The sequence below is a fragment of the Barbatula barbatula genome, assembly GCF_947034865.1.
Source record: "Barbatula barbatula genome assembly, chromosome: 9".
NCBI lineage: Eukaryota > Metazoa > Chordata > Actinopteri > Cypriniformes > Nemacheilidae > Barbatula > Barbatula barbatula.
In genome coordinates this window covers 25,184,533-25,211,389 of record NC_136772.1, presented here as the reverse complement: position 1 = coordinate 25,211,389, position 26,857 = coordinate 25,184,533, and the positions used below count along the sequence as shown (strand labels likewise).

General features: G+C 40.9%; 2 protein-coding genes across 4 annotated transcripts in view; both read right to left on the bottom strand.

Moving 5' to 3' along the window:
- Window positions 1–422: 422 nt before the first annotated feature.
- LOC306899048 (interleukin-1 receptor type 1-like) lies at window positions 423–8,202 on the bottom strand (the record flags this gene model as incomplete). Its single annotated transcript, XM_079464998.1, has 4 exons — window positions 423–594; window positions 691–856; window positions 1,480–1,744; window positions 8,124–8,202. Coding segments are annotated over 4 exons (682 nt in total), but the record flags the coding sequence as incomplete, so codon positions are not given.
- Window positions 8,203–9,249: 1,047 nt separating this feature from the next.
- Window positions 9,250–26,857, bottom strand: part of LOC306898860 (mitogen-activated protein kinase kinase kinase kinase 4-like) — a 33,096-nt gene continuing 15,488 nt past the window's right edge. The window contains exons 12-27 of one of the 3 annotated variants that reach the window (XM_079464714.1): window positions 23,961–24,171; window positions 23,617–23,778; window positions 23,421–23,507; window positions 22,907–23,050; window positions 22,645–22,823; window positions 22,413–22,521; window positions 21,455–21,673; window positions 20,216–20,321; window positions 19,726–19,893; window positions 18,930–19,073; window positions 18,356–18,490; window positions 14,498–14,598; window positions 14,086–14,235; window positions 13,851–14,010; window positions 12,347–12,486; window positions 9,250–11,585 (exon numbers count right to left, since the gene is read on the bottom strand). In XM_079464714.1, the coding sequence (XP_079320840.1) occupies window positions 11,502–11,585; window positions 12,347–12,486; window positions 13,851–14,010; window positions 14,086–14,235; window positions 14,498–14,598; window positions 18,356–18,490; window positions 18,930–19,073; window positions 19,726–19,893; window positions 20,216–20,321; window positions 21,455–21,673; window positions 22,413–22,521; window positions 22,645–22,823; window positions 22,907–23,050; window positions 23,421–23,507; window positions 23,617–23,778; window positions 23,961–24,171 (2,299 nt within the window). In that variant the 3' untranslated portion in view covers window positions 9,250–11,501. Of the gene's footprint in view, window positions 11,586–12,346; window positions 12,487–13,850; window positions 14,236–14,497; window positions 14,599–18,355; window positions 18,491–18,929; window positions 19,074–19,725; window positions 19,894–20,215; window positions 20,322–21,454; window positions 21,674–22,412; window positions 22,522–22,644; window positions 22,824–22,906; window positions 23,051–23,420; window positions 23,508–23,616; window positions 23,779–23,960; window positions 24,172–26,857 lie in introns of all 3 variants that reach the window. The other 2 variants (XM_079464713.1, XM_079464715.1) reach the window with 2 other exon arrangements.

The window sequence follows — 26,857 nt, the reverse complement described above, 5'->3', positions numbered from 1 at the left end:
ATTGGGGTTTCGCACACTCATTTCACAATTAAATAATATCAATGGTTGGATTTAGTTTGCAATTTGGTTTATTTTTATCCTATTTTAGTCCTAATAAATGCAACTTCAATCATTTCTAAAGTGCTTATTTTACAAAGAACGCCGATTCCTCATATGACGCAGTGAAGCAGACCCGTATAGAGTGAATATTTGCTTGTCGAGCGATCGATATCCATTAATTCAGCATTACCGTCATAGACAGCGCCTGATAACGTGGGACATAAGAAAGTAACCTCCTAAGGTATAGTTCAGGAAACACGCCTAGAAAAAGGTCTAACTGGAGTGAGGGTGTACCTTTAGAGTCTTCGTATTTTTGATTTATTGTTTTAGTTGCATTTGTTACATTACAGGATGTTGAAGCAGAATGTTGAGAATTTATTTACCTGAAACTCTCCAAGTTCTGCTCACATTATACTGGATATTGTTAAGAATCACTTTTAATCTACAAGTGTAGAAGCCCTCATCTTTCACAGAGATGTTTCTGATGGTCAGTATTATTCCTCTTTCAATTGTGTACTGTCCTTCACCGACAGTGAGAGCTGTGCTCTGAAAATCCTGTCAATTAACAAGCAAATGACAAATAAACAATGTTTGATTGTTCATTTAATTATTTGATCTTAGATTAGGCTTATTTCATTACATTTGACCTACCTTGTACCATTTAGGATTTTCTTCTTTTTTGAAGTATTTCAAATAAGGACAAATAACTCTTGTGTTCTCTCCTGCGTGTGCAGTATAGGGCATTACAGTGGTGTTGGCTTCCTCAGATTCATAGATAGTTATGGAAATACTACCAATCAAGCAGTGTGTGTCTCCACTAATAAGAAACACAGATAAATAATGCAATTAGAGCAATTAGGCAGATAAACATTTAAACTGATTATTTATCATGAATTTTATACTTTCTTGGGGGGATTTATCATTTATTTGTGGGGAGAAATTCTTGCAAATTAGCGGGCCTCGTTTTTCAATCTAACATAGAAACAAGCATAGATCTGTGCACATCTGTGCAATCTTATAAAAGGGTTAACATGTGATTCATGAAAAATTTGTTCACCGCCAATTCCATTGTACGAATGATTGTACGTTGATACATGTGGCAGATAAAAACAATAGTCAATTAAATATCACGCCCCTATAAATCCAACCTCACCCCTAGAGTTTGCGACATGGAAAATGTAGCCCTAACCCCGGTCTCATATTCTTTAATTTTCTACATTTCAATATAATAAATTCACTTATATTTTAGTGGTCTTTAATTCATTTTAGTTTTAATTTAATACATTTACAACTTTGTTGGCAATATCATCTGAAATCATCTCACATGCTAATGACTTAACTCAGCTTTTGCTTGGACATTGCTACCTACTTAAGGTTGAATTCTACTAGATGAGTTATTATATACATTGAATGTTTATGACGTGTGAAGTAAGATCTAACCTTAAAACGTAGGTGTAAATTCCAGAATCGGAAGGGTGTGATGGGAGGAGCAAGATGCCACGCCCATTCTGCACCACCCTATCACAACAACTCTTTAAACTTCTCTGGTTTCTCTGGTTGGTGTGATTGATATGGAATGTTGAGCTGTTGTCCACTTGCAATTTCCTGTAACGAATTGCATCTTCAAGAAATGGAAATTTTATGATTACCGCTTCTCCTTGGACGTGAAAATCAGGGATCTCTGGACCAACCACCACACAGCTCTCTAGGCCAATTACAAAATGTTATGGAGTAACCAGTAGACAAAATCAAACAAGCATGTGAAACAAGTTATTGTTTATTAATCCTAAATATATCTTTTCATAAAGCTCTTTTTATCATTTTTTATATGATTGATTGTGTAATTATATGTTCTACAAATGTATGACAATCCTGCTTTTCACTTTTTAAGTGTTATATATTTTTAATTTTATACAGTTACATTACTTTTTAAGAAGATACTGGGCCTTTTTGATCAATCTAGCAACGAGCGCAGATTCATGTGCAGAAATAGTTTTACGACAGGGTTCACGTGTGAATCATCAAACATTTGTATACCGCCAATCTCATCGTACCTTTCAGGAATTCAGGAAGTAAAAAAACAGTTTGGAAAGAGATCGCTGTGGTCAACAGCATTGGTGGAGTGAACCGAACTCCGCAAATATTCTATTTATTATTAATGTTTCACTATTGTTTTTATACTGAAAGTATTGTTGTTGCTTTAAATTACTTTGGTGGCATAATGCATTTAAACTAAATTAATTTGACTTTATTCATGCTTATGTAGTTTTTTATTATTTAGGTTAAGAAAAAAATGGTCTGTGGTGGAGAAGACACATGCGTGTTCCTAAGCAGGGTTAGGGTTTAAAATCTAATGCTGTTTATCTTTCATTTCAGGGTGCTTAAATCAAGCACACACGTTGTATGTATGCTTCATATATTTTTTCTCTTCCAGATCTGTCAGAGACAGGACCGGCGGTCTTCAGCCTCCACAAACAGGCCTGGAACCTGCCACACAAAGCCAGGCAACCCCGATCTGTGACCCAATGCGCGCCTTCCACCCCATCAAACGTTACAGATAAATAAAACATCAAACTTTCTGTTTTCATTAAAATGCATATTTGTCAAACAAAGACTCATATCCGCTTGCACACAGGTTAACCATTGTTCGTAATTGATTATTGTAGGTTTTTAAATGTTTTACTTTTAATTGTGCATTTGAATTGGCCGTTAACCTTGTAATTTAAAACAATTAAATGATCATATAATTAGGCGTGAGAGGAAAATACTTCATTAATGTGATGAAAATAAGAAATCGCCGAATCGATTTTTATATTTGTTATACTAAAGGGAAATAAGCGAATCTTTCTATTCATCATTATTCCTTTTAAGTTATCAAATGGATAACGCTTACACAGACCTTCACCCTATTTTTAAACTAACGAACTGAGACCTGCCGAGATATTTGATCGTAGCAACCGCTCACGTCCATGTTGATAAATGGCAAGTTTGGCGAGGAAACGACCGTACACCCAGTTTTTGGTCGTACGCTCGTTTCATAAATGAGGCCCACTGTAACTGTCATTTTAAAATGTTACGTTTGTATATCCTTCAAGACCCAAACATTTTAGAATATGTATGTAGATTTTTGTTTTTATCACCCACTTCCAACAATTAGATCCATACATCTTTACAAGATAAACAATAATCTCAATTCTGTAGTATTTTCCCACAGAATTATACTTTTATAGATTTAGACTCGCATACCTTTTGGAGGTAGTGCAGCGGTAAGGAATAATGTCATGGAAAGCATTATAATGCATGTGCAGAAGTCAAAGACACACTGTCAAGAAAAAACAAACATCACAAAATCAAAACCAAAACTAAAAGACATACAGTTAATAGATTTACATCTGATTAACCAACATTTACAGCTTCTAATGGAAAACATAATCTATACATAATTGTGAGTTTTGAAGTTAACCAAATTTAGTCCTTCAACCAAATATAGAATGCTGTTAATATTTATGTAAAAATGTAAGAGAATCAAACTAGAATGCTCGTCTTTGACTAAACCCAATTAATTGTTGACCCACAATGTTACTCTTATTTTTGGTAAATACATGTTGTAAGTCAAGTGTAAAATGATAACCATATATTTATTTGAATGTATTCATTATCAAAGTATTTGTTACAATGAGAATATACAGTATACATTTTGTAATCGCAATGCACTGATTCTCACCTTTCTATTGAAGGTCATGATGAAATGAAGCAGAGGTATATGAAGACTTGTAACTGCTGTCAGAGTTCTCTGTTTTATGGGCAGGTTACAGGGGAATCCCTGCTCCATGCACAGGAAGGTTCCTCGTCAATAAGTGGAAACTCCACATTTTCAAATCAGAGCCCTGATTATATCATCACAGAAATTATGAAAATAAACACACATAGATCATGACATGTAGTTAAAGGAGACGACACCCTTAAGTTGTGCTTTTTGATGTATGATACACTCTTTGCCGCCCAACAAACAAAACACTCTTTACAGTTATAGACAGACACTAATGAGTTGTATGACCACAGTAATCATCATGCATATTCAGAATTGTCCCTCTTTCTGAATAATGCACGTAGTTGTTGGGTAATTTACTTGATAAAATCGAACTTTGATTCATGCTGTATAGGTGTGCGTTTAGCAGGCTTTTAATGCAATACGGATGTTTCGTGTTTGCACATTTTGGAAAGAGAAGAGGAAACTGTTGACACATTTGCAGTTCCCCTTGTGAAAAGGAATGATTCAAGTTATATTTTAAACAGTATAATGTATATCCGACACATAATAAATCTGAATGTGTATTTTAAAATCCAAACATACAGTAAAGCAGGGTTCCTCAAGTCTAGTCCTGGTGGGCCACTGCTCAAATCCTGATCAAACTCACTAACCTGTTATTTTCACGATCATGTCCTTGATTAGCTTGCTCAGGTGGGTTTAATTCAAAAAGATTTGAGAAATATATATACATGTAAATTTGTATGAATTGGATATAATTATATATTCAGATTTATTTAACTAAACCTTATTTCTAGACCACCTAATGGAAATGAGATCTAATACTTATTTGTGGAACACTCTAAAATTGCGGGTTAGGGAATCATCAACTGATGTTTTGTCATTTGTTTAAGTTCTCTTTAATATTCCATAACTTTCATGTGTAAAAATTACATTAAATGAGTCATTTGCAGTGTCGTTTTCAGAAAACTCACACCGCAGTGAAACATGCTCTTGCATTCTGTAGTCTCAGTTATTGGGTAAGACACAGACACTACATTGCATCTCTCGATGGAAACTTCCGGTGTCTTACAGCATCGTTGCGAGTAGGTTTGTGCACTAGAGACAAAATTAGTATCTTCTTTTCTTGTCACTTTGCAGGCACTCTCACAATTCATCGCAAACATATCCTCTAATACACTATAAAGTACATTGTATTCCAACCGTCGCTCAAATTCATGAGCCACACAAGCACAGGGAGATGTAGAGAAGTGCACAGGCGGCTTCTGCATTCCGGAAACTCACCACTAAAGTGTGAAAATGTATGATTTTATAATCACATTTAACCACAGTGTTATGGTAGCTGTTACAGATCTAGACTGATTGTTCCGTCCAGACGAAACAATAGCAATATTTAATGTTGGGTGATGATGCCCATGCAACCTAGCAGTCAGATGAAGAGGAGTTGGGGATAGAGTTCCTTTACACCTGTTCAATCGTTCAAAACCTAACTCTAAGGAGGCAACCCAACTAGGAAACAGTCTAGTGCAGTATGTGTTGGATCACTATTAGTTGACATTGATTAGCTGCACCTGATGAGATCGGCTAAGCAAGCTTGACTAACGTGACAGGTGTTCTGAAATATTCTGTTTTATTATTATTTTTCGGCTTCGTGCGGCACTGCTCAGACTAATCAGTAGGGATTCCTCGACTAAGGATTTACATAGTGGAATGAGAATTGTCACGTCTTGCCTATAGTCCCATGCATGTGGGACAAAACCAGCTGGTTATAACAAGGGTAACACACAAAAGAATTGACAGAATTTGTTACAGCAGAATATACCTTTAAAAGAAATCAAAATAAGCCAGATTCAAGTCGCAATGTGCAAAATAATTGTGTTTAGATAAAATGCAGGGGAACATATATTCAAAACACAAGCCACAAATAAATGATGGACGTTTCTTTAAACATCATGTGCCATACAATACTAGAACAGATTTTGCCTCAAAACTACTTGTTTTAAACTGGGGTCACACTTTATTTTAAGGTACAGTTTTCGCTTTAGCAAACCATTAACTACGACTTTTGCCTCAATAAACTCCCAATTTGTTGTTATTAAGGTAGTTGTTCGGTTTAGGTTTTGGGTAGGATTATGGATGTAGAATATGGTCATGCAGAATATGTGCTTTATAAGCACAAATAAACAGCCAATAATAGGCATGCTAATAAGCAACTAGTTTATAGTGAGAATTGGTCCCTATTGTGAAGTATTACCCAAACTGGAATACAGCACTTTCATTGCAAATGAACTACTAATAAAGTTACTTTATTGACCGCATGTAAAGGAGGAATGCAATAAAGCATCTTACCATTTAAACAGACAAAAAGTCATTTTTACCTTTTTTCCTGCCTATACTCAGTCTTCCTGACACGCAGGCTTGCTTTCTGTGCAGAGAATGACAAGCTCCACAAGTCGGCGCCGTGCTTGCTATGTGCGGTAATCTTGGTTATATTACTTTAAATATTTTTTGTATCATGCAGCTCAAAAGTTCCCCCACATTTTTGGAAACAGGCGATTCTGTCCCCTGCACTTCTTTTGAACCACCTCCGTAGTGGATCAGTACTGGGTGTGTTAGACTTGAAACTCACAGGAGTTGCCAGACACTTCGAAAGCATCGACTCTTACACTCTTTACTTAAATGTATCTGCAATGGGTTTGCAGTTTGCACATATAAGAGCTTGCATTCTCCAGAGGTTGAATTTATGGGTCATCGCTGTCATTTAAATATCAGTGTTAAAATTATATATATATATATACATATATATACACGAAAGAACGAAATTGCAATATTTTAACATACATATAATATATATATATACATATATATACACGAAAGAACGAAATTGCAATATTTTAACATACATATAATATATATATATATACATATATATACACGAAAGAACGAAATTGCAATATTTTAACATACATATAATATATATATACATATATATACACAATATATACATGTATATAATATATGTATACATGTATATATATGTGTGTGTGTGTATATATATATATATATATATATATATACACACATGTTAAAATATTGTAATTTCGTTCTTTGTTTGCAAAATTATAGTACGGGAAAGGTGGAATCTGTATGTCAGACCCAGTTAATTGATTGCTTCCATGTTTTTTGCTGTGATTGTTGAAATACACTAGTGGCTAAATCAGCAGTGGGCAGGATGACACGGACAAAAACAGACATTCAGAGTAAAATAACTGGCTATAACATTCACTGTAAAAAAAACAGATTTTCCAAGTATAAGATGTTACATTACAAGAAAAACATGTCATTTTACAGGGAGAATTTTATTCTATTGTTTATTTTCTGCAAACCAGTTCTGCCCAGCTGCCAGAAAACGTCTGATTTTTTGGGAGATTTTATTCTTTTCAGTTTATTTTTAAAATACGCCCAAAAACTGTAAAATGACAGAAAAAGCAAGCAAATATGAATGCAAAAAAGAATGCAAAAACAGTGATTATATATACTTGTATGCTGTAATTTTACAGGAATAAACTAATATTTTACAGTACATTTCGGTCAATCTGGAACGACAGATCATTTACGTTTTTTTATGCAGATTTCTTTTCACAGCTTTGTTTTCTTAGAAAAACTGATACATGACCATAGCTTGTTTCCTTAATATCCATGGCATTGTTTTGATTTAATCCAGTAAATCCAAGTTATTTACAGACTATGTCTGGTGTAAACTGAAGATTGCCTGTTGTGTATACAGGTGAGTGTTTCTTTATCAGTGAAAATGATGGCAAATCAACCAAGCGAGATGAACACTTGAGATTCGGTTCCAGTTATCTGAGATATTTGGGAAGGTAAATTACTATTGGCTGCTTAATTTGTGCATTACTGGAACTGAATTTATGTCTTTTGCAGATGCCTTTAAGGTCCATAGTTCTGCAGTTTAGCTCCCACCTTTATTAAACCCTTAACATTTCCATAGATGAACATCATAAAGCGAATGAACTAAATTAGTTTACTGCACTGTAGGTTTTAAACAAAGGATTATTCTCAGAAGTGTAACTGTGGTCCAGCCAGAGAACAACCAAACAACAGTCTGTCATTAAACATTCCGGGATGTCATCTCAGCTTTTTTTTTTAGAGATGTTTGCAAAGCAATTGACACCAGCTTGGTGGCCTGTTTTCCAACAATCTATAGGTAGAAATACTGTCCCCAGCCTATAGGAAAAGTCTGTTGTCACACCCGTTTCAAAGAAATCATGCTAAATGGACATTAATGATCACAGACCTTTCGGTGCAACCGCACTCAGAACTCCTCCTTCAGGAAGTCTCGGGTTCGGTACCACATTACAAACCCGGGTTTGCATGACAGCTTTCACATTACAGTTTTGTCAGGCGAACATTGTCCCGCTTCGAACTACACTGCCAGTGTGAAAGGCCTCATAGTTTGAGTGGCAACCAAACAAGAGCATGAATTTGCACAGAAACTCATTCTAACAGGTTAGATTTCAAACATTAACAAATTATATACTTGTCTTATATAGGGCTGTCAAACGATTAATCACATCCAGAACATAAGACATATTATGTGAAGACAAACTTTAATATTGGATGCGATTAATCGGTTGACAGCCCTAGTCTCATGCAGTAGTGATGCAAGTATGAGCCTTCAGATGAAGAAACATTTCTTATGCGCCTCTTTTTCTTATAAAAGGTTTTTTTTTAGATACTGTATGTATTTGTCATCTTTTCAGCCATGTGTTACATAGAAACAGATTACAGTCTAAGGGCCAGATTTACTAAACAAATAGTGCGAGCGCCATTTAAAAAAGCAACGATGGGAGTGGAAATTTCTGCGGGTGAGTTAACAAGGCGCACAACTAAAAAACAGGCACAATATCTCATTCCCATAATGACTCATGCAATCTACCAAGAGCAGCAAAAATAAGCGCAGTTTATTTAAGACATACTTTTTTGGCAATAAATAAAAAGGCACAAATACCAGAACAATCACGAGCGCAAACTTTAGTCAATCACATTGCGTGATCCATTTAAATACTCTTCTCCCGTTAAGAGGATATCTATACGCATGTAAGCTTCTACCCAACAATGCAAAATTGGAGAAACGCTATATAAAAGAATTTGAATTCAATTATTATTATTGTATCCTTCTGGACCTTCAGCATCCATTAATAAAAATATCAAGCAACAGCGGGTTACAGTGCATTATATAACAGCTAAGAGGTGTTGTCAGGCATGATGGGAAGTGGATTCATACAAATCGGGGTATTTCCGAACGGCTCATAACGCGGCTCAACCAATCAGAAACAAGGAACAGAACTAACCATTTGATAAAAATTATTGTAACATTTCTAATATAACAAATGTGTAATTTTAGTAAAGAACGATTCCTTAAATTAAACCGTTTATTTAAAAAACGAATGAACCATCAGGATAATACAGGACGTCCTGCCATATACAGAGGACAAACAATACAGTGCCACAACTGAACAGACAACCAGTCAGCCCACAAATTCAGAAAGTCAAAGCAGTGCTTAGAGAACACTAGCTCGATTACTGTTCCTAAATAACAAGGGTTGTGGTTAAAAACATAAAGTTACATACAAAAATGGTAATATCTTGAATGACAAGCAGTACACGTTAGTGTAAAAATTTCCTTTTTTTGGTTTGCTTTACAAACGATTCCATTTGCAAGCGTCAGGTAACTACATTAGTGAACATGAAATAATGTTGAAATTAAATGCTGAAGAGGAATTGTTCATTTACCATTTCTTTTCAATTTAAACGTTGCATCTGTTCACTTTAGTTAACATGAACAGATAATCATCAACTCTATTTGTATTGACTAACATTAACTCTCTTGAATAAACGGTGTAAAAATAGATTGTTCATTGTTAGTTCATGTCAGGTAATGAATTAACACGTCAATAATAAAACCTTTTTGTAAATTGTTTTTCAGGCAAATTTATTTCAGGCCTCTAATGTTATGAAATCCATGAGACAATATTTTCCATCACTAACATAAAAAAGCTTTGTGGCAGTTTCTATCACTTGTTTTCCCCTTGGTCAGAAATTACGTATCATACAGCATGTAAGAATTCATTTTCTCACTGAAAGTTTGTTACTATCGCAAAGAAAAAGAACAAAAAACATGAATAGTTATGTATAGACGTATGATTATTGTCAGTGGGAAGAGAAAACAAGAGGCATTAACTAAACAGAAAACAGAGAAAAAACTAACAGAACAGAACTGCATTGGAGAGCAGAGTTCAATGAGCAAAACCCAACAGATCGACTAAAATGAGCACAAGTGTTTGTGTGTGTTGTGACACCTTTATATAATAAAAAAAGTACAGAGTTGCGTTTCACAGAACCTTCTTAAGGCTACATCATTGTTAGGTTATACCTTAAGAGTGGTAGGGATGTATTCTTAAGAACTACGTAGCGATACGAAGGTTTCAAGAAACGCAACCCAGAATCATTGTGTGGGAAATTGGGTTCTGTTCAATCATTCAACACTTTTGTACTGCTGTTCTTCTAACAGAAGTCCAATTATGAATTATAGTAATCGTCCATGCCAAAGATAAATCACCTATAATAACATATAAGGGATTATATAATCCTCGAGTGTAATAATAACAATAATAATGAAGGTTAGCAGATTTGGCTTGTTGTCTTGAGCAGGAGGAGAGTGAACTGCTTCATTATGAAGTTAATCATGAATGAAGAATAATGAAAGTGAGGGCGTGAGCGGCCGGCGGGACGACTGAGGATTCGGCTAGTGTTCAATACCCCTGGGGTTATTACTGAACAAGATCTTCCCAAACCATCAGAGACTAGATGATTTATAAAGAGACGGAACAGGAAAGTGAACATTACGCATTTGCACATCAGTTTAGGAAGGCGTGTCTCCAGATTAACAAGAATATTGGCCAATAATATTTAACAACGATGTATATCAAAAAAATAACGTCACCATCTTTATATTGTTGTTAAACATTATAAGGAAAAAGACTATTCATATTGAAACACCGTATATTAATGTGAAAAGAGACGAGGAGTGAAGTGAAGAGAAAATAAAAGAGGCAACAAAGTGTCCTGCACATCTGTCACAATACAGTCCACTTTAGATTCACATTTAATCTGGAGAAATTTAAAGCGAACCGCTGTCTGCTTCCTCATGATTTCTGATGACATTAGTCATAACACGATAAAACAATGAAAACATTCCTCGCCTCACTCCAGGAATCCTGTCACGTTAACCCAAAGTCAAAAACAACAAATAAATAAAAATCATCAAAATTAGAAATAAATTACAAAACAAGCCATTTAGTGTTTCTTCATTGCCATGACACTATTAGTGACTGTCTGATAGAAACAGCACCACACCTCTCAGACGAGTCAGATTCTACTCAATTCTAGAGAAAGACATTTACACAGACGAGCAATAATACTGTAGGATTCTCCAGCTGTTTCCCATGCAGCGCGCTGCAAAAGGACGCCATTGGATTTTTTGTCTGATCGCAATTTGTGTAGTTCAGTTTGTCAGTCATTCACACCAGGCTCTGATCGTGTGTCGCCCGGCCTCAGGCCGTCATGTTGACTTTCAGATTCTGAGAACAGTCCTGTAAAGATTTTGGGACTTTTACCAACTGAGCAAAGATGTGCGACCCAAAGTCATGAAGTAGACCTGGCTGGAACCTCCAGAACGCACGGATGCAAAGAACACCTAAACAAACACACACACACACACAAAAACAAAACAATGTTGATGCAATTTCTTTCAATCTGGAATGAGAACCTCAATGTATTAGTTTCAAGGATTTGTTTGTATAGATCAGAGATACAAAAACAGATCAGCAAGCCTTCATTTATTTACTGAAGTTGATCACTGATATTTGCTTTATTCAAATAAAATGTTAACACATTAGTTTAGGGTCCAATTCTCACGATTACCTCCCTGCTTATTAGAATGCTTATTGGCGGTACAGTATGTATAGAGCAAACATTAATGCCTTATTCTACATCCTTTAAAGTTAGTTAATAGACGAGGCAGTAAAAAGATAGACGACCCAGCGCCATGAACATTTCAGCTTTATTTTTTTACAGTAAAAGTCAAAGATATGGCTGCTGACATATTGTGCCGATGATTTCATTTTGGAGCCTGAGTCAGCGCAGTAGTGAAGTCGCAGTATCAAGGCGCAAATAAAATAAAGAAATCATGTACCAACCCCTATAAACTTTTTTATAACATCTTATAACAAACCAAACTAACACTTGGACATCACCAGGGGGGCCACCGGATTACTCACACTTCAGCACGTGTGCAGCCCAACTGATTAATACTGAGAATTAGACCTCAATCAAAGATGTGATCCATATCATTTCTTAATGTATTTCTTTTATTTTGGGGTGAAATGGACCGAGAACAATTTTATGGGAACCCCCTGTTATGATTGAATATTTGTATCAGAAGTTTTAAAAGATCACCTTGTCATTTCTCTCACACAGGAACTTGAGTCTTTGTGCTCTTTTGTGCATGAAAACTCCATCCAGGTGGCCGGTCTCTACCGAGCGGATCTCAATAGCCTTCTCTCCCCAGCCCATGATCTGATTCGAGCGAATATAGGCTGCAAGACATGAAAAGAGATGAGAAACAGATTCAAAAGAGCAGATCATCAGAGTAATGCTGGAGTAAAAGTGCTTGACCTATGGTTAGTTTCCAATGGACACTGAAAACATCAATAACATGTTCATTTTTTTATATCGTGCCTATAAACTCTAGACACATCATCAAGTCAAACGTTCAAGATTCTTCTTCTGCAGCAGAACAAATCAAGCATATAATCACACTGAAGAATTTAACCAACCAATGGCAGTTGGAAAACAAGTTTTTACACATGACTGTATCTCACGGACCTTTAAATGTAGAACACACAACAGTCAGTAACAAAAACTCTTGATAAGGTGATAAGATGAGTTTCAGGCAGATAATTGGCTGACTGTGTGTGTGTCAATCTAATAATATAATATAATGCAAAATAATATAGACACATTTAACTCAAAAATATTGTAAACAAGCCAAAGTACAAAATATATTTATATGTTCTACGGTCATTCCTACAATTCATTGAAATGTCAGCCACCTGTACAAGGCGACCCAACACAGAATGGCAGGACAAGCGTGAGAAGATACGGTTGTGTAGCGTTTCATCATAAACTTCACACACACAGGTTTACATTCAATCATGTGTTCTTTCTCTAAAATCATCTTTAATGGACAAACTGACATCACCCTAGGCAGCAAGATATATGAATCTGTTTGAGGTTCTACCTCAATAACACACCAGCGCACGGATGCACAAACCATTCTATAGCACCACAAATTAGAAACTTAAATGTTTTATAGTATGATGTTTAATTCTATTGGTTGAGCGGTCAAGACGCTACTAACTCTGTGCACATATGCGATAGAGAGAGAAGTCTCTGGGAGAAGGGGAAGCACAAGCGTCGTATTTTCCTTCACAATCGCCGTCGACTAATGATGCCCTGAACTCATATTTTGACATGACACTGCACACACACGATGCCCTGAACTCATATTTTGAATTACTGCTGGCCCGGAAGATTAGGCACCGATCGCCACAGATTTGCAATCCCATGTGCACGCAGATTATTTTTCAGGCTTTAAATTTAGGATATTTTTATTTGTTGAAATGAAACATTGGTAAATATTGAAGAAAGACAACACAGGGAGGCAAGCGGAGGAGACAGAGAGGCCGTCGTCCTCTGGTACTAAAAGAGGACATCCATCAGCACTCCAATCAGTTTGATGAAATTTAACCAGAGAGTGTTTGTGCATTTCTTACCGTTGAACTAAAAACAGTTACATCATAATAATGTAAACGTGCTCTTTTCCAGATAGTCAAGTGATGTCATGTGGTGGAGTGGGGACGATTGTAAGAGTTGTTTAAAGGTGGTGTCCCTAACGTACCGACAGATGTGGGCATCTCGCCCCACTGGAGCACGACGTCTTTGGTGATGCGTCCATACGTGTTGACATACACACCCTCATCTTCGTAACACACCAGCAGCTCGATACCGTCAGTGTTGGGCAGAATGATGATGGCGTGAGACTGAATGTTGTTCTGAATCTGAAGAAACAAACAGAAAAAAAGATGAGCGACAGCTGCTGCTCTTGAAACGTACAACTTAAGCTTCATACATACGTGAGTGGGCAGATAGATGTCATAAACGGCTCCCGAATCCACATCCACAGCATGAAACCCAGAGCACGACCCATAGATGACCTTTAACCTTTGGCCTTCCTCAACAGTCAGATCCACCAGCAGTGGCTTGTGTACCAGATCACCAAACGACTACCACAACAATAGAAATAAAGTTGACATGTTTCCCAGAAGTCACAATAACATTTGAGACTAATCATCCGCCGTTCACTAGTTTACACAAACGACTCTTCATGTATTGTCTTCTCTTCTTGTGCATAGACAAACGCTTTTAGTTTAGTATTTTAGTTAAGCATGACCAAGATGAATCTCAGCATTCTATAGTCACTCTTGGACAGGCATTAAACACAAAACATACATCGAATGGTCTTTAATTCTCTTGACACATAGTTACCTTGAAAGCCATGAATTTGTGGTAGGGTTTAGGAGCCCAGGCGTAAACTTCTACAGAGTTTTTCAGAGCCAGAACCAAGAATTTGATCCTCTCGTACTTCACTGCAAATGCGAATATAAATGTGAATATAAACACCTTGCAGTGATGACAACTAAATCTTATGAAGGCAATATTATGAGAAGTGCTGTGATATAGTTTCATTGGGATTTATAAAACCGTGCTAAAATAAATCACAATCGGTTCTAAATGTAGCGCAGCTTTTGCGGCTTCATGTCACGCCCATAGTTGCCCATAAAAAGTCAGTTAAACGCCCACAAGTTAATATTCATCGATTGCGAAATCATGGCAAACACAGAGAGGAAATAAAACAAACATAACTTCACTCAATGTGAAGTAGAAGTTATCGTTGGCGAGGTGGAAAAGAGGAGAAAATGTTGTTTGGAGGGCACAGTGTGGGCATTAGGCCTACTGATGCCAAAAAGACACTTGAGTGGCAAAAGGTTGCAGACGTCTTAAATGCTGTAGCCTCACAACCTCGGACCGTGGCCGAAATAAAAAAGAAATGGTCGGACATCAAAGTCGAGGCAAAAAAGCGTCTAGCGCTCCATCGCCAGATTATGTCTGCCACGGGTGGAGGAAATGGGAAATAGTTCAGTGCAAATGTAATTTCTTGCAGCTTTCTGAATGGTTGAGATGTCATACGTTATTTTATCAAAAATAAAACAAACTAAAGGCATATGCATGAATACCATGATTCCATAGCTGATGAAGACATTTTAACTATGAAAACAACTTTCCCCAGTGGACCAGTAATACATTTATCTATCTATTTATCTATCTGTCTATCTAATTGCATCTATATCTGCTCCGCCAGACGGACACATTGACGAGAATATCAGTTTTGTACATTATTTCGTTCTGTTTACCATATTATTTATGAGGATGAATTGCATAACATGCCAAGATTATTGCAGAACATATTTCACTTTTCTTTTTGCAAATATGTGTTAATTTGCACTTTGGTTTGATTTAGTTTGTTTTACACTGCAGATCGATCAAACGGGTGTTCGTGTGGCTGTTAATTGTAAGACTTGCTTTGTGAAGTCTTCGTGTTATTTATGAGAGGCAGTGTTGCCATTTCTTTTACACAACGGTCTACAGTTTCACACGCTTTCACATGTTTCTTCCATCTGCCGACAGTGTCGCCATTTCTCATTTCACCCGTTTTTGTGCATACGCCTGGGTCAGAGCTTGCGTGAAGGACCACACATTTTCCTGTCAAATTAGCTTTTTATAAATACCAATTATTGCGTAAAGAGCGGCGTATGCCTTCTTTTGTGCGTACGCAACGTTTATAAATGAGGCCCCAGGTCAGGCAGACCCCGCAAGACAACTGCTTGAGAGGACCGTTTGTTGGTTCGAAGATTCCAAGACCAGCCCATTTTCCACTGCAGCAGAGCTCCACGAGACCTGGTCACCCGAAGTCCGTGTGTCAACCTGAACAGTTTGTCGGATTCTGTCTTGAAACGGCCTCCATGGTCGAATCAGTGCCCAGAAGCCAGCACTAAACAAATGACAATTGAAAGACCGTGTGGCATTTGCCAAGGCCCACAGCCTGCTAAAAGGATGAACGCTGGAAAAGTGGTAGAAGGTGGATTTATCAGATGAATCTTCTGTTGAATTACACCACAGTCGCCGCAAATATTGCAGGAGACCAACTGGAGCCCGCATAGATCCGAGATTCACCCAGAAAACAGTGAAGTTTGGTGGCGGAAAAATCATGGTCTGGGGTTACATCCACTATGGGGATTGAGACAGATCTGCAGGGTGGAAGGCAACATCAATAGTCTAACATACCAAGAAATCTTAGCTAGCTCTTATATTCCCAACCATAAAAGACGCCAAATTCTGCAGCAGGATGGTGCTCCATCGCATACTTCCATCTCCCCATCAAAGTTCCTCAAGGCAAAGAAGATCAAGATGCTCCAGGATTGGCCAGCCCAGTCACCAGACATGAACATCATTGAGCATATGTGGGGTAGGATGAAAGAGGAAGCATTGAAGACGAAACCAAAGAATATTGATGAACTCTGGGAGGCATGCAAGACTGCTTTCTTTGCTATTCCTGATGACTTCATCAATAAATTGTATGAATCCTTGCCAAACCGCATGCAATCACCGGGCGCTCATGTACCCCCCTAACACAGCCTCACCTCGGCAAGTACTTCTGAATCTCACAGCAGGCTCAGAAATCATGTTTTTTATTTTATCACCACGTTTTTATTGTGTTAGTCTTCCCTGCACTGTCCGGGATGCAGACACACTGTCAGTTTAAATCTAGACTAAAGACGCATCTTTTTACTCTTGCATACACTACACTATCATATTATATATATTTCAAAGATCTAGGCTGCACTAGTTAGATCAACCGGAACCAGGGACACTTCCAATAACAACTGATGCATTTGTTGCATCAAAGAGTGCAGAACAGAACTCTACTCTCAGCCAGTCTTGTCTCATTGTTGCAAGGTTACCAGAGCGGGCAGGATGCAGTCCAAGGTTACCAGAGCGGGCAGGATGCAGTCCAAGGTTACCAGAGCGGGCAGGATGCAGTCCAAGGTTACCAGAGCGGGCAGGACGCAGTCCGAGGTTACCAGAGCGGGCAGGACGCAGTCCAAGGTTACCAGAGCGGGCAGGATGCAGTCCAAGGTTACCAGAGCGGGCAGGATGCAGTCCAAGGTTACCAGAGCGGGCAGGACGCAGTCCAAGGTTACCAGAGCGGACAGGACGCAGTCCAAGGTTACCGGAGCGGGCAGGATGCAGTCCAAGGTTACCAGAGCGGGCAGGATGCAGTCCAAGGTTACCAGAGCGGACAGGATGCAGTCCAAGGTTACCAGAGCGGGCAGGACGCAGTCCAAGGTTACTAGAGCGGGCAGGATGCAGTCCAAGGTTACCGGAGCGGGCAGGATGCAGTCCAAGGTTACTAGAGCGGGCAGGACGCAGTCCAAGGTTACCGGAGCGGGCAGAGCGCAATCCATTCCCAGACCTGACATATGCTGGACGAAGGACGTGGCGACTCTACAAAACTTCAGTCGCTATTATATTATTAATGATAATTTTAAATCTAACTTTGTTTTTTATTTTGCCTTGTTGTGCAGCACTGTCGAGCCTGTGCAGAGGCTGCAGTTTTTGCCAGAGGGGAACTGGAATCCCCTGGTTAGGCCTGGTCTCCCTCTGACGTTTTTTTTCTCCTCCAATGGAGTTTTGGGTTCCTCGCCACCGTTTGCATACTGTTTTGCACTGTTTTGCCTAGCCGGGGGGGCTGCTAGAATTTCATAGTCTTATTTAATTAACACTGCATATAGGAATTTATTGTGTGTCTGATATTTGACCTATGTTTTGACTTCCATAACCTTTTATGTTTTACTTAGTCATTTTTTTCTTGTACAGCTGCTTTGTAACAATGAAAGTTGTAAAAACCGCTATATAAATAAAGCTGACTTGACTTAGTTAGCTGTATTTTTTGTTATTAGCAGTTTGACCTGACCCTAATAAAAATAAAGGCTATTAAGTGAAATAGGGTTGCATGTATTTGACTGAGTGACGCATCAAGTGCTCTGCTGTTCCATTTCTAATGGAAATCCTCACCAGTTCAAACTCCAGAGTCTGATCTAAGCTAGGACACAAATTAGTTCTTTGAGTTCTTGGAGTTGAGAAACCCCCTGTGTGTTCAACATCACAAGGTTTAAATAAATGAATGAAAGTAATTCATGAAAATGATTCCATATAGTACGTGTTAGACAGTGTGAGTTGTGGATGTTCTGAAACCCACTGGGTGTGCGAATGACAGTGACATACCAACTTTATAATGCACGCAGCCCTCAAGATCTCCTACTGTCGTCCAACCCTGTTTCTTCTCCACCTCAGGGTCATTGTGAAGAATCTTGTTTCTCAGCCAGGACAGATAGTACACACGCAACTTATTCTTCTTTCCTAATGAACACATACACACACTTCATTTGTGAAGACGAAAACATTTGTTTTTTCATTTGTCCCCTGTACGTCCTTTATCAGACAAATCATTCAAATTCATTTGATCTGCTCAAAGCTGCTTTTTTTCCCATGGGACAATAAACTTTCTTCCATTCCACAATTCTTGCAAAACAACATGTTTGGGTGAAATGCAATCGCTGAACATGTTAAGAAATAACAACATCTCACAAAAAAAAACAAGTAAAACGGGCTTTACACAACTTCTCACTTCTAAAGGTTAAAATGGCAACCGCAGCAATTTCCACATGACATGTCATGAGCAAGACTTACAACATACAGACAGACAGAAATAGAGACAAACACGTGCTGTGGGTTTCAATCAGACGAGGACGGATGTTGCGTGACAGAGACAGGATGATCACATATGAGACTTTCTCACCTGATATTGTCACCAGCACATTAAGTCCTTCCAGAACCTCCATCTGTTGAAAGCGTCTGCGACTGATGAGAGGGTAAACTTTCCCTTGACCGCTGCGATCCAGTAACATCAGACCGCTCTCTGTCCCGACTAACAGATTTACACCTTGTGAGAGCAAAATGAAGCGTTCGTGAAAACTATTGACTAGGACCACATGTACACAATGAAAAACAAAAGAAAAGCTGCATTTACACAAACTCACAAATCTTTTTTTTTAAATGGTATTTTGGTCAATATTTTCGTGGTTAAAACACACCAGTATTAACCTGCTTGTTATTTTTTAAAGCTTCATTGTGTCCTATAAACGCCGGTTGTTAACAAGTTGCTATAAGCGACTACTATATCCTCACAAATATAATATAAATCTCCCAAATAATGCAACCCGAGTCCAAATCTCTAAAACACGGATGGGGATTAATTCACAGAGTAATCATAACAAGTTGATGGAGGATTTGAGGTGGTGACGTTGATATCGTAAGTGACCACAGCGTAGTGTAGTCTGTTTGTACCCTTATGTTAGCTTTTTACTTCTGCAGATTGTAATTAGGCTTCATAAATATCAAATATTATGCTAATCTGTAAAGATGATTTTAAGAGACAAAACATGGAAGTATCATAAACACAGATGTTAATCGCAGAGCCAAAGTCTGTGGGAAAAACGCATAGGCTGTCGGTCGAGGATTAATTCCAGGGTTAGCCTACAGGAATAGGGAATCTCTGCACCACTCCATATGTATGAATGTTTGCTGATACTCACCCCATAGGGCAGCGCACAAGATCTCAGAGTTAAACCTCTTCTTGTATTTGCGGATCTCTGGCGTGTCATTCTGCGGTCTGGTGTTGACCGGGTTGACGTTGACCACAGAGCCCTTACGAGAAGCATCCTGCCGCAGCGCCTCCTGCAGTCGAGCATCATTACTGTAACCTGACAGTGAAACATCATCGTTAAACCAACAACACACTCTACATGAACATGTTTTAACTCCTTTATTTTGAGAAACATCTGGATGTGATTTCTGACGAAACAATGTGAACACTACATGTGTTGAGTAAAGATGCACCTCTGGTGACGGGTCAGTGAACTGCAGGCCATAATCCAAACTATTCTTACACTATTATAGAGATAGGTTTAGGGCATTTTCATTGACAGACATTCAAACGTGTTTTCTGACAGAACAGAGAAACTGGAAATACGTCATGATATTATGTGCAGAGAGGATGGACTCAAAGGCTGAGTTCAGACTTACCAACATTATTGAGAGCGCTGCCGGTGGACGGAGAAATCTGGAGGAGACGCGGGTCAATGAAGGGGGTGAAAGAGGAGGAAGACTTGTGCTTCGGCACTGTGGGCGTCTGTGAGAAGTCCATGAGCAGAGAATGAGAAAAACTAAATGACCATAAAGAGGTGCACTTCACAAGAAAAGTGCAGCATAACATGAATCTGAAATGAAAATACTTGTGTAATAAAGTTTGTAAAACAGCTAGATTCAAACACAAAGATGAAAAAACATGGTGAAGGACTTGATGGTGGTTGGTGATAAAAAATGATGATAAATTAATTCGATGGTTTGAGAAAGAAAAATAAATAAATGGATGAAAGCAAACTAAATGAGACGAAATCCTTTTCTTGTCTAGGTTTCACTCACTGTGACGTCTGTGTTTATAAGTGCTGTTGTGAAATGAATCCGTTTCTACTGTAATGATGTTTGTCTCTATCGCTGATGTCTGTGACGGCAGCTCACGTGTCTGTACATCTCTGAAAGTGTGTCACTTCTCTTCAGTTTGTTGGAATGAATATAGACAGCTGAGCACACAGGATCTATTTACGCAGAATCCACATTCCTTCTTGACATTTCCCACCGGCACCTGACAGACAGATGATGACGTGCCATCTGTAACTTTACAGCCGTTTTCAATTGTCTCCTACCAACCTAACAATGAGAGATAAATGGCAGCTTTTCATTTTCTCTGGCAGGATGTTTAAAAATCCAACTATTTGAGCGGCTCTTTCAATCTGCTTGAATCAAACTGTGTGAATGTCAAAGACACGCGACATCCACATGTCATGAGAGGATGTGCAGACATCGACACCTTCCACGGATCTCCAGCTTTTGTTCACCATGACCATGAGTCTAACTTCATGCTGCTTTTGGTCTTCAAGAAGGTGGACCTGGTGTGGTCACTCGTGTTGCCCTGTCCCTAGCAGTGTTATGACTGAAGTGAAATGTTTTAACTTTGAATAACAAGTGCTCATTAGATATTTGTATCCGTGACATTTTATATACTTCTAATATCGGTCCAAGTCAACCTATTCCTGACAGTATATAACACTATCAAAGACGGCAGGGATATTTGAAGTGATAGCGTGTTATTTATGAAGGAAACCACAATAGCGCGTGTGCGTTAGTCACAGGGCAGGACAGCAGACGTTTTCACGGTCAATACCACCACCATCAGAATCCATCAGCTCCAGAGACGGGACGTACCTCTGTCAGGCATGCGTGTTTGTCCGAGGGGCTGAGGGGGATCAGAGGAGGGCTGCTGGGACAGGAGGAGGAGGAGGAAGGTGAGGGGTGACTCTGCTGGAGCAGGTCAGGCAGGAGGTGATTTCTTTCCTGAATCGCTACACGACCGGCTTTAGAAGCAGCTTCCCACCCTGAACCCCACATTGCCAGACACTGTTTTAGACCCCCTGAGCTCTGGAACTGAGAAAGGTACAGATGTGCGTCTTTACGTCTGAACGCTCAATATTGTCTACTGAGGAACGGCTAGCAATACACCTTCATCTTTCTCAGTCAAAAATCAGACACAGAAAAGCGATTGTCCTCTCATGAACCTCGACTGTGTTCAAGCAATAATCTATGAATATGATCTTTACGTAACGAGACACACAGAAAGAAACACGGCAACTGAAGACACAATCAAACTTTGATGAGGATTTTCTGAAAGAAAGAATGAATCTGTGACAATGAAAAACGGAAAAAAAGAATAATAAAATAATGTAATTAATGTTTAACCTTGAGTGTTTTTGTAAGTGACTTACAGTCAGACAACACTTTCAGAACCACCTGTTAAATGAACATGATCCCGCATAGAACACATCTATCAAATAGACACGAATCATTGACAGCTGAAACGATGTGAAAAGAGCCTCTCTTTGTCATGTACAGCATTCACAAAAGTGCAGAAGTACTTCACACACACACATTTCAGTTGTGTGACAGTATTTCAAGTCTGTGGCTTCACACTCTTTCACACACGCACACAGTTCTGTCTGAGGTAAACCCTCATAAAATACAGAAAATGTGCACTGGAAACTCAACCACTGTTTACATTTCTATTCAAGCTCAACACACACCTCTTCTCAGAATAGGGTTAGCAGACATGTTGAATCGAAATCAAACTGAATCATTGAATTGTGTCATGGACGTGCATGTGCGTCACCTGTCGTACGACTAATGTGCTGTCTTTGCATGGTGTAGAGGAGGCATCATCATCCTGGACAACCATCGTCTTTGCTGCCTCCATCTCACCGTTACTGAGTCTAGACGAGCTGTCAATCACAGAGAGATTCAACGGTTCAAAGCAGCAAGCTGAGATTTAGTGTAAATAACAGACACAGTGTCAAAATCTTGTTTGTCTACATTTTTTGATGAGAAAATAAGGAGAAGCGCACCCTCCCCGCGAGTCCTCTGGACCAGACGTGGACTCCTCCCCGACGTCCTGGTCCACTTCCTCATCATCTTCATCATCTGTGGTACCAGAGTCATCACTGGAGGAGGAGTAATCTGTGGCCTTGTGCTGCGGCCTCACGTCCTCCACAGCTCGCAGCTCTTTAGCCAGCGCTGTCAAATCCTGTGGTTCATGATGATCGAACAAAGCCGTCATGTGAAAACTAGCTACAGAAACATCAGAGAACAGAGGGGTTATAAAGTCACCTGTGGGTCAGTGGGTCGATGGCTCTGTTCGGATGCGCTGCCGTTAGAGAAGGAGGATTCTCGTGGTGGGACAGCAGGCGGCTGTTTCTGCACTGCAGCTGCCTGAGGAGAACCCTGAACATTTCTTCTGTGACGCTCATCTGCCTAAAAGTACAACACACAAACATGTTTTAGTCACGTGATCTACTGTAGCAAATCATGCACAGATGTTCATAAATTGATTTTCCTACCCTAAAGAATATGCGTGGTGTCTGTGGTGTTCTGTGGGTAGACGGGGGACAGCTGTAAACAGGGCCTGACTTTACCCTGTAAATAACTCTTCTGGGGAATTTGTTCATCTTGTTTTGATCTTTAAGAATCACTGATTTGGATATTAAAGGCTATTATTCAGATAACTACGTTTGCACGTCAGTTAGGGGGAGGCACCATTGTGTCAAAAGGAAGCCCACGATGTTTGACTTTGAAGCGTTAGGTCTTAAGACAGGGTTTAAATAGACAGAAGGCCTTCACTCACCAGAAGCATTGCCTGCTCGTGCAAGAGCTGCTGCTGTAGGAGCTCCAGGTGCCGTTGTTCTTCCTCCAGCTGCCGACGGATATATTCCTGCCAAACCAAACAATGATGAAAACCCTGCTTCTAAACTCAAATGAGGACGTGAAAGAATCTCAACAGCAGAACATTAACACAACGTTACATAATAAGAGCCTCTTACCTGCTCACGGTCTGCCCTCCTCTTCTCCTCCTCCGCCCTCCTCCGCTCCTCCTCTTCTTTGCGTCTCCTCTCAATCTCCTCGACACGTCTCTTCTCCTCCTGTTCTCTCCTCCTCTGTTCTCGCTCCTGCTGTCTCCTCATCTCTCGCTCACGTCTCTGTTGCTGTAGAACAGCACACCGCATTGTTCTTACACATGACCGTTGTAAATGCTTCTCTTAGCTTGATACACACTTCATGTTACAAAGATTACTACAGTTTGGACAAAGCAATTATCTTATTCCAAGTGTGTGAGCATGTTTTTGTTTCTCTCTCGCTCTCTCTCTCTCTCGCTCTCTTCACTCACCTCCTCCAGTCGTCTGCGCTGCTCTTTCTGTTGCTCGATGCGTTTCTGACGTTCAGCCAGAAGTTGCCGCTTGTATTCCTCCTGCTCGCGCATCTGTTGCTCCTGGAGGAGTTGCTGTCGTCTCATAGCCTCCGATCGTTCTTTATTCTCCTGCTGAAGACGAATGAAGTCCCGCCGCAGAGTCGACTCACCGGGGACGTTCACTATAGAGCTGCAAAAAAACAAAACTCAACCCTGTCAGCTCGGTTATAGCTTCAGTAATAAAAGACAATCATTAAAAGCACTCATAATCATCCAAACATTCAGCCAACAGACATTTAGATATCAAACCATTAAGTCACAAATTGCGCAGTTTTAAAGTCAAACATGTGTCTCCGTGCAATTATATTGCAATTATGTAGCGTATCAAAATATTAAATTTCATGTATTGTAACTTTTCTATGGTGATCTGTATCGTGTCGAAAAGCCCATGGCATTGCGCAGCCCTTATGGCATCAGTTTTAACAACTCTACCTGCAACTGGATTATGGACTTCCTGACGAACAGGCCTCAGCTTGTTAGGTTATGCCACATCTGCTCCACCACCATCACCCTCAACACTGGTGTACCACAGGGCTGCGTACTGAGCCCCTTTCTCTACTGCCATTTCACACTCGACTGCAGGCCTGTGAACGGATCGAACTCCTTCATCAAGTTTGCAGACGATACAACGGTGATTGCCCCTCCTTGAACCGCCACCTTAACGTGGTGGAGGGGTTTGAGTACCCGAGTGACCCTAGGAGCTATGTTGTCGGGGGCTATATGCCCCTGGTAGGGTCTCCCAAGGCAAACAGGTCCTAGGCGACGGGTCAGACTAAGAGTGGTTCAAAAGCCCTTTATGATGTTTAAAATTACAAGGACCGTGACGTCGCCCGGTATGGCGCAACCGGGGCACCACCCTGGAGCCAGGCCCGGGGTCGGTGCTCGTATGCAAGCGTCTGGTGGCCGGGCCTTTCCCCACGGGGTCCGGCCGGGCTCAGCCCGAAGGAGCGACGTAGGGCCGCCTTCCCGTGGGCTCACCAGGTGAGGGAGGGACCATAGGGGGTCGGTGAGTAGTGGATCGGGCGGCAGTCGGAGGAGAGTGCCTCGACAGCCCGATCCCTGGACACGGAAGCTAGCTCTAGGGACGTGGAACGTCACCTCGCTGGCGGGGAAGGAGCCTGAGATGGTGCGTGAGGTTGATAGGTTCCGACTAGAGATAGTCGGGATCACCTCTATGCATGGCTTGGGCTCTGGAACCACACTCCTCGAGAGAGGATGGACACTTCATCACTCTGGAGTTGCCCATGGGGAGAGGCGGCGGGCTGGTGTGGGTCTGCTTATAGCCCCCCAGCTCTCCCGCCATGTGTTGGAGTTTACCCCGGTGAACGAGAGGGTCGTTTCCCTGCGCCTACGGGTCGGGGTTAGGTCTCTCACTGTTGTTTGTGCCTACGGGCCGAACGGCAGTGCAGAGTACCCGACCTTCTTGGAGTCTCTGGGAGGGGTGCTGGAAAGTACTCCGACTGGGGACTCCGTCGTCCTGCTGGGGGACTTCAACGCCCATGTCGGCAACGACAGTGACACCTGGAGGGGCGTGATTGGGAGGAACGGCCCCCCTGATCTAAACCCGAGCGGTGTTCAGTTATTGGACTTCTGTGCAAGCCACAGTTTGTCTATAACGAACACCATGTTCAAGCATAAGGGTGTCCATCAGTGCACGTGGCACCAGGACACCCTAGGCCGCAGGTCGATGATCGACTTTGTGGTCGTTTCATCTGACCTGCGACCATATGTTTTGGACACTCGGGTTAAGAGAGGGGCGGAGCTGTCAACTGATCACCACCTGGTGGTGAGTTGGATCCGATGGCAGGAGAGGAAGCTGGACAGACTCGGCAGACCCAAACGTACTGTAAGGGTCTGCTGGGAACGCCTGGCCGAGTCTCCTGTCAGAGAGATCTTTAACTCCCACCTCCGACAGAGCTTCAACCAGATCCCGAGGGAGGCTGGAGACATTGAGTCCGAGTGGACCATGTTCTCCGCCTCCATTGTCGAAGCGGCCACTCGGAGCTGTGGCCGTAAGGTCTCCGGTGCCTGTCGAGGCGGGAATCCCCGAACCCGGTGGTGGACACCGGAAGTAAGGGAAACCGTCAAGCTGAAGAAGGAGTCTTATTGGGCCTGGTTGGCTTGTGGGACTCCTAAGGCAGCTGACAGGTACCGGCAGGCCAAGCGGACTGCTGCCCGGGTGGTTGTGGAGGCAAAAACTCGGGCCTGGGAGGAGTTTGGTGAGGCCATGGAGAGGGACTATCGACTGGCCTCGAAGAGATTCTGGCAAACCGTCCGGCGCCTCAGGAGAGGGAAACAGTGCCCTACCAACGCTGTTTACAGTGGAGGTGGGAGGCTGTTGACCTCAACTGGGGATGTCGTCGGACGGTGGAAGGAGTACTTCGAGGATCTCCTCAATCCCACCGTCACGTCCTCCGTTGAGGAAGCAGAGGTTGAGGGCTCAGAGGTGGACTCGTCCATCACCCAAGCCGAAGTCACTGAGGTAGTCAAGAAACTCCTCAGTGGCAAGGCACCGGGGGTGGATGAGATTCGCCCTGAGTACCTCAAGTCTCTGGATGTTGTGGGGCTGTCTTGGCTGACACGCCTCTGCAGCATCGCGTGGCGGTCGGGGTCAGTGCCTCTGGGATGGCAGACCGGGGTGGTGGTCCCTCTTTTTAAGAAGGGGGACCGGAGGGTGTGTTCCAACTACAGGGGGATCACACTTCTCAGCCTTCCCGGGAAAGTCTATGCCAAGGTACTGGAGAGGAGAATACGGCCGATAGTAGAACCTCGGATTCAGGAGGAACAGTGTGGTTTTCGTCCAGGCCGTGGAACGC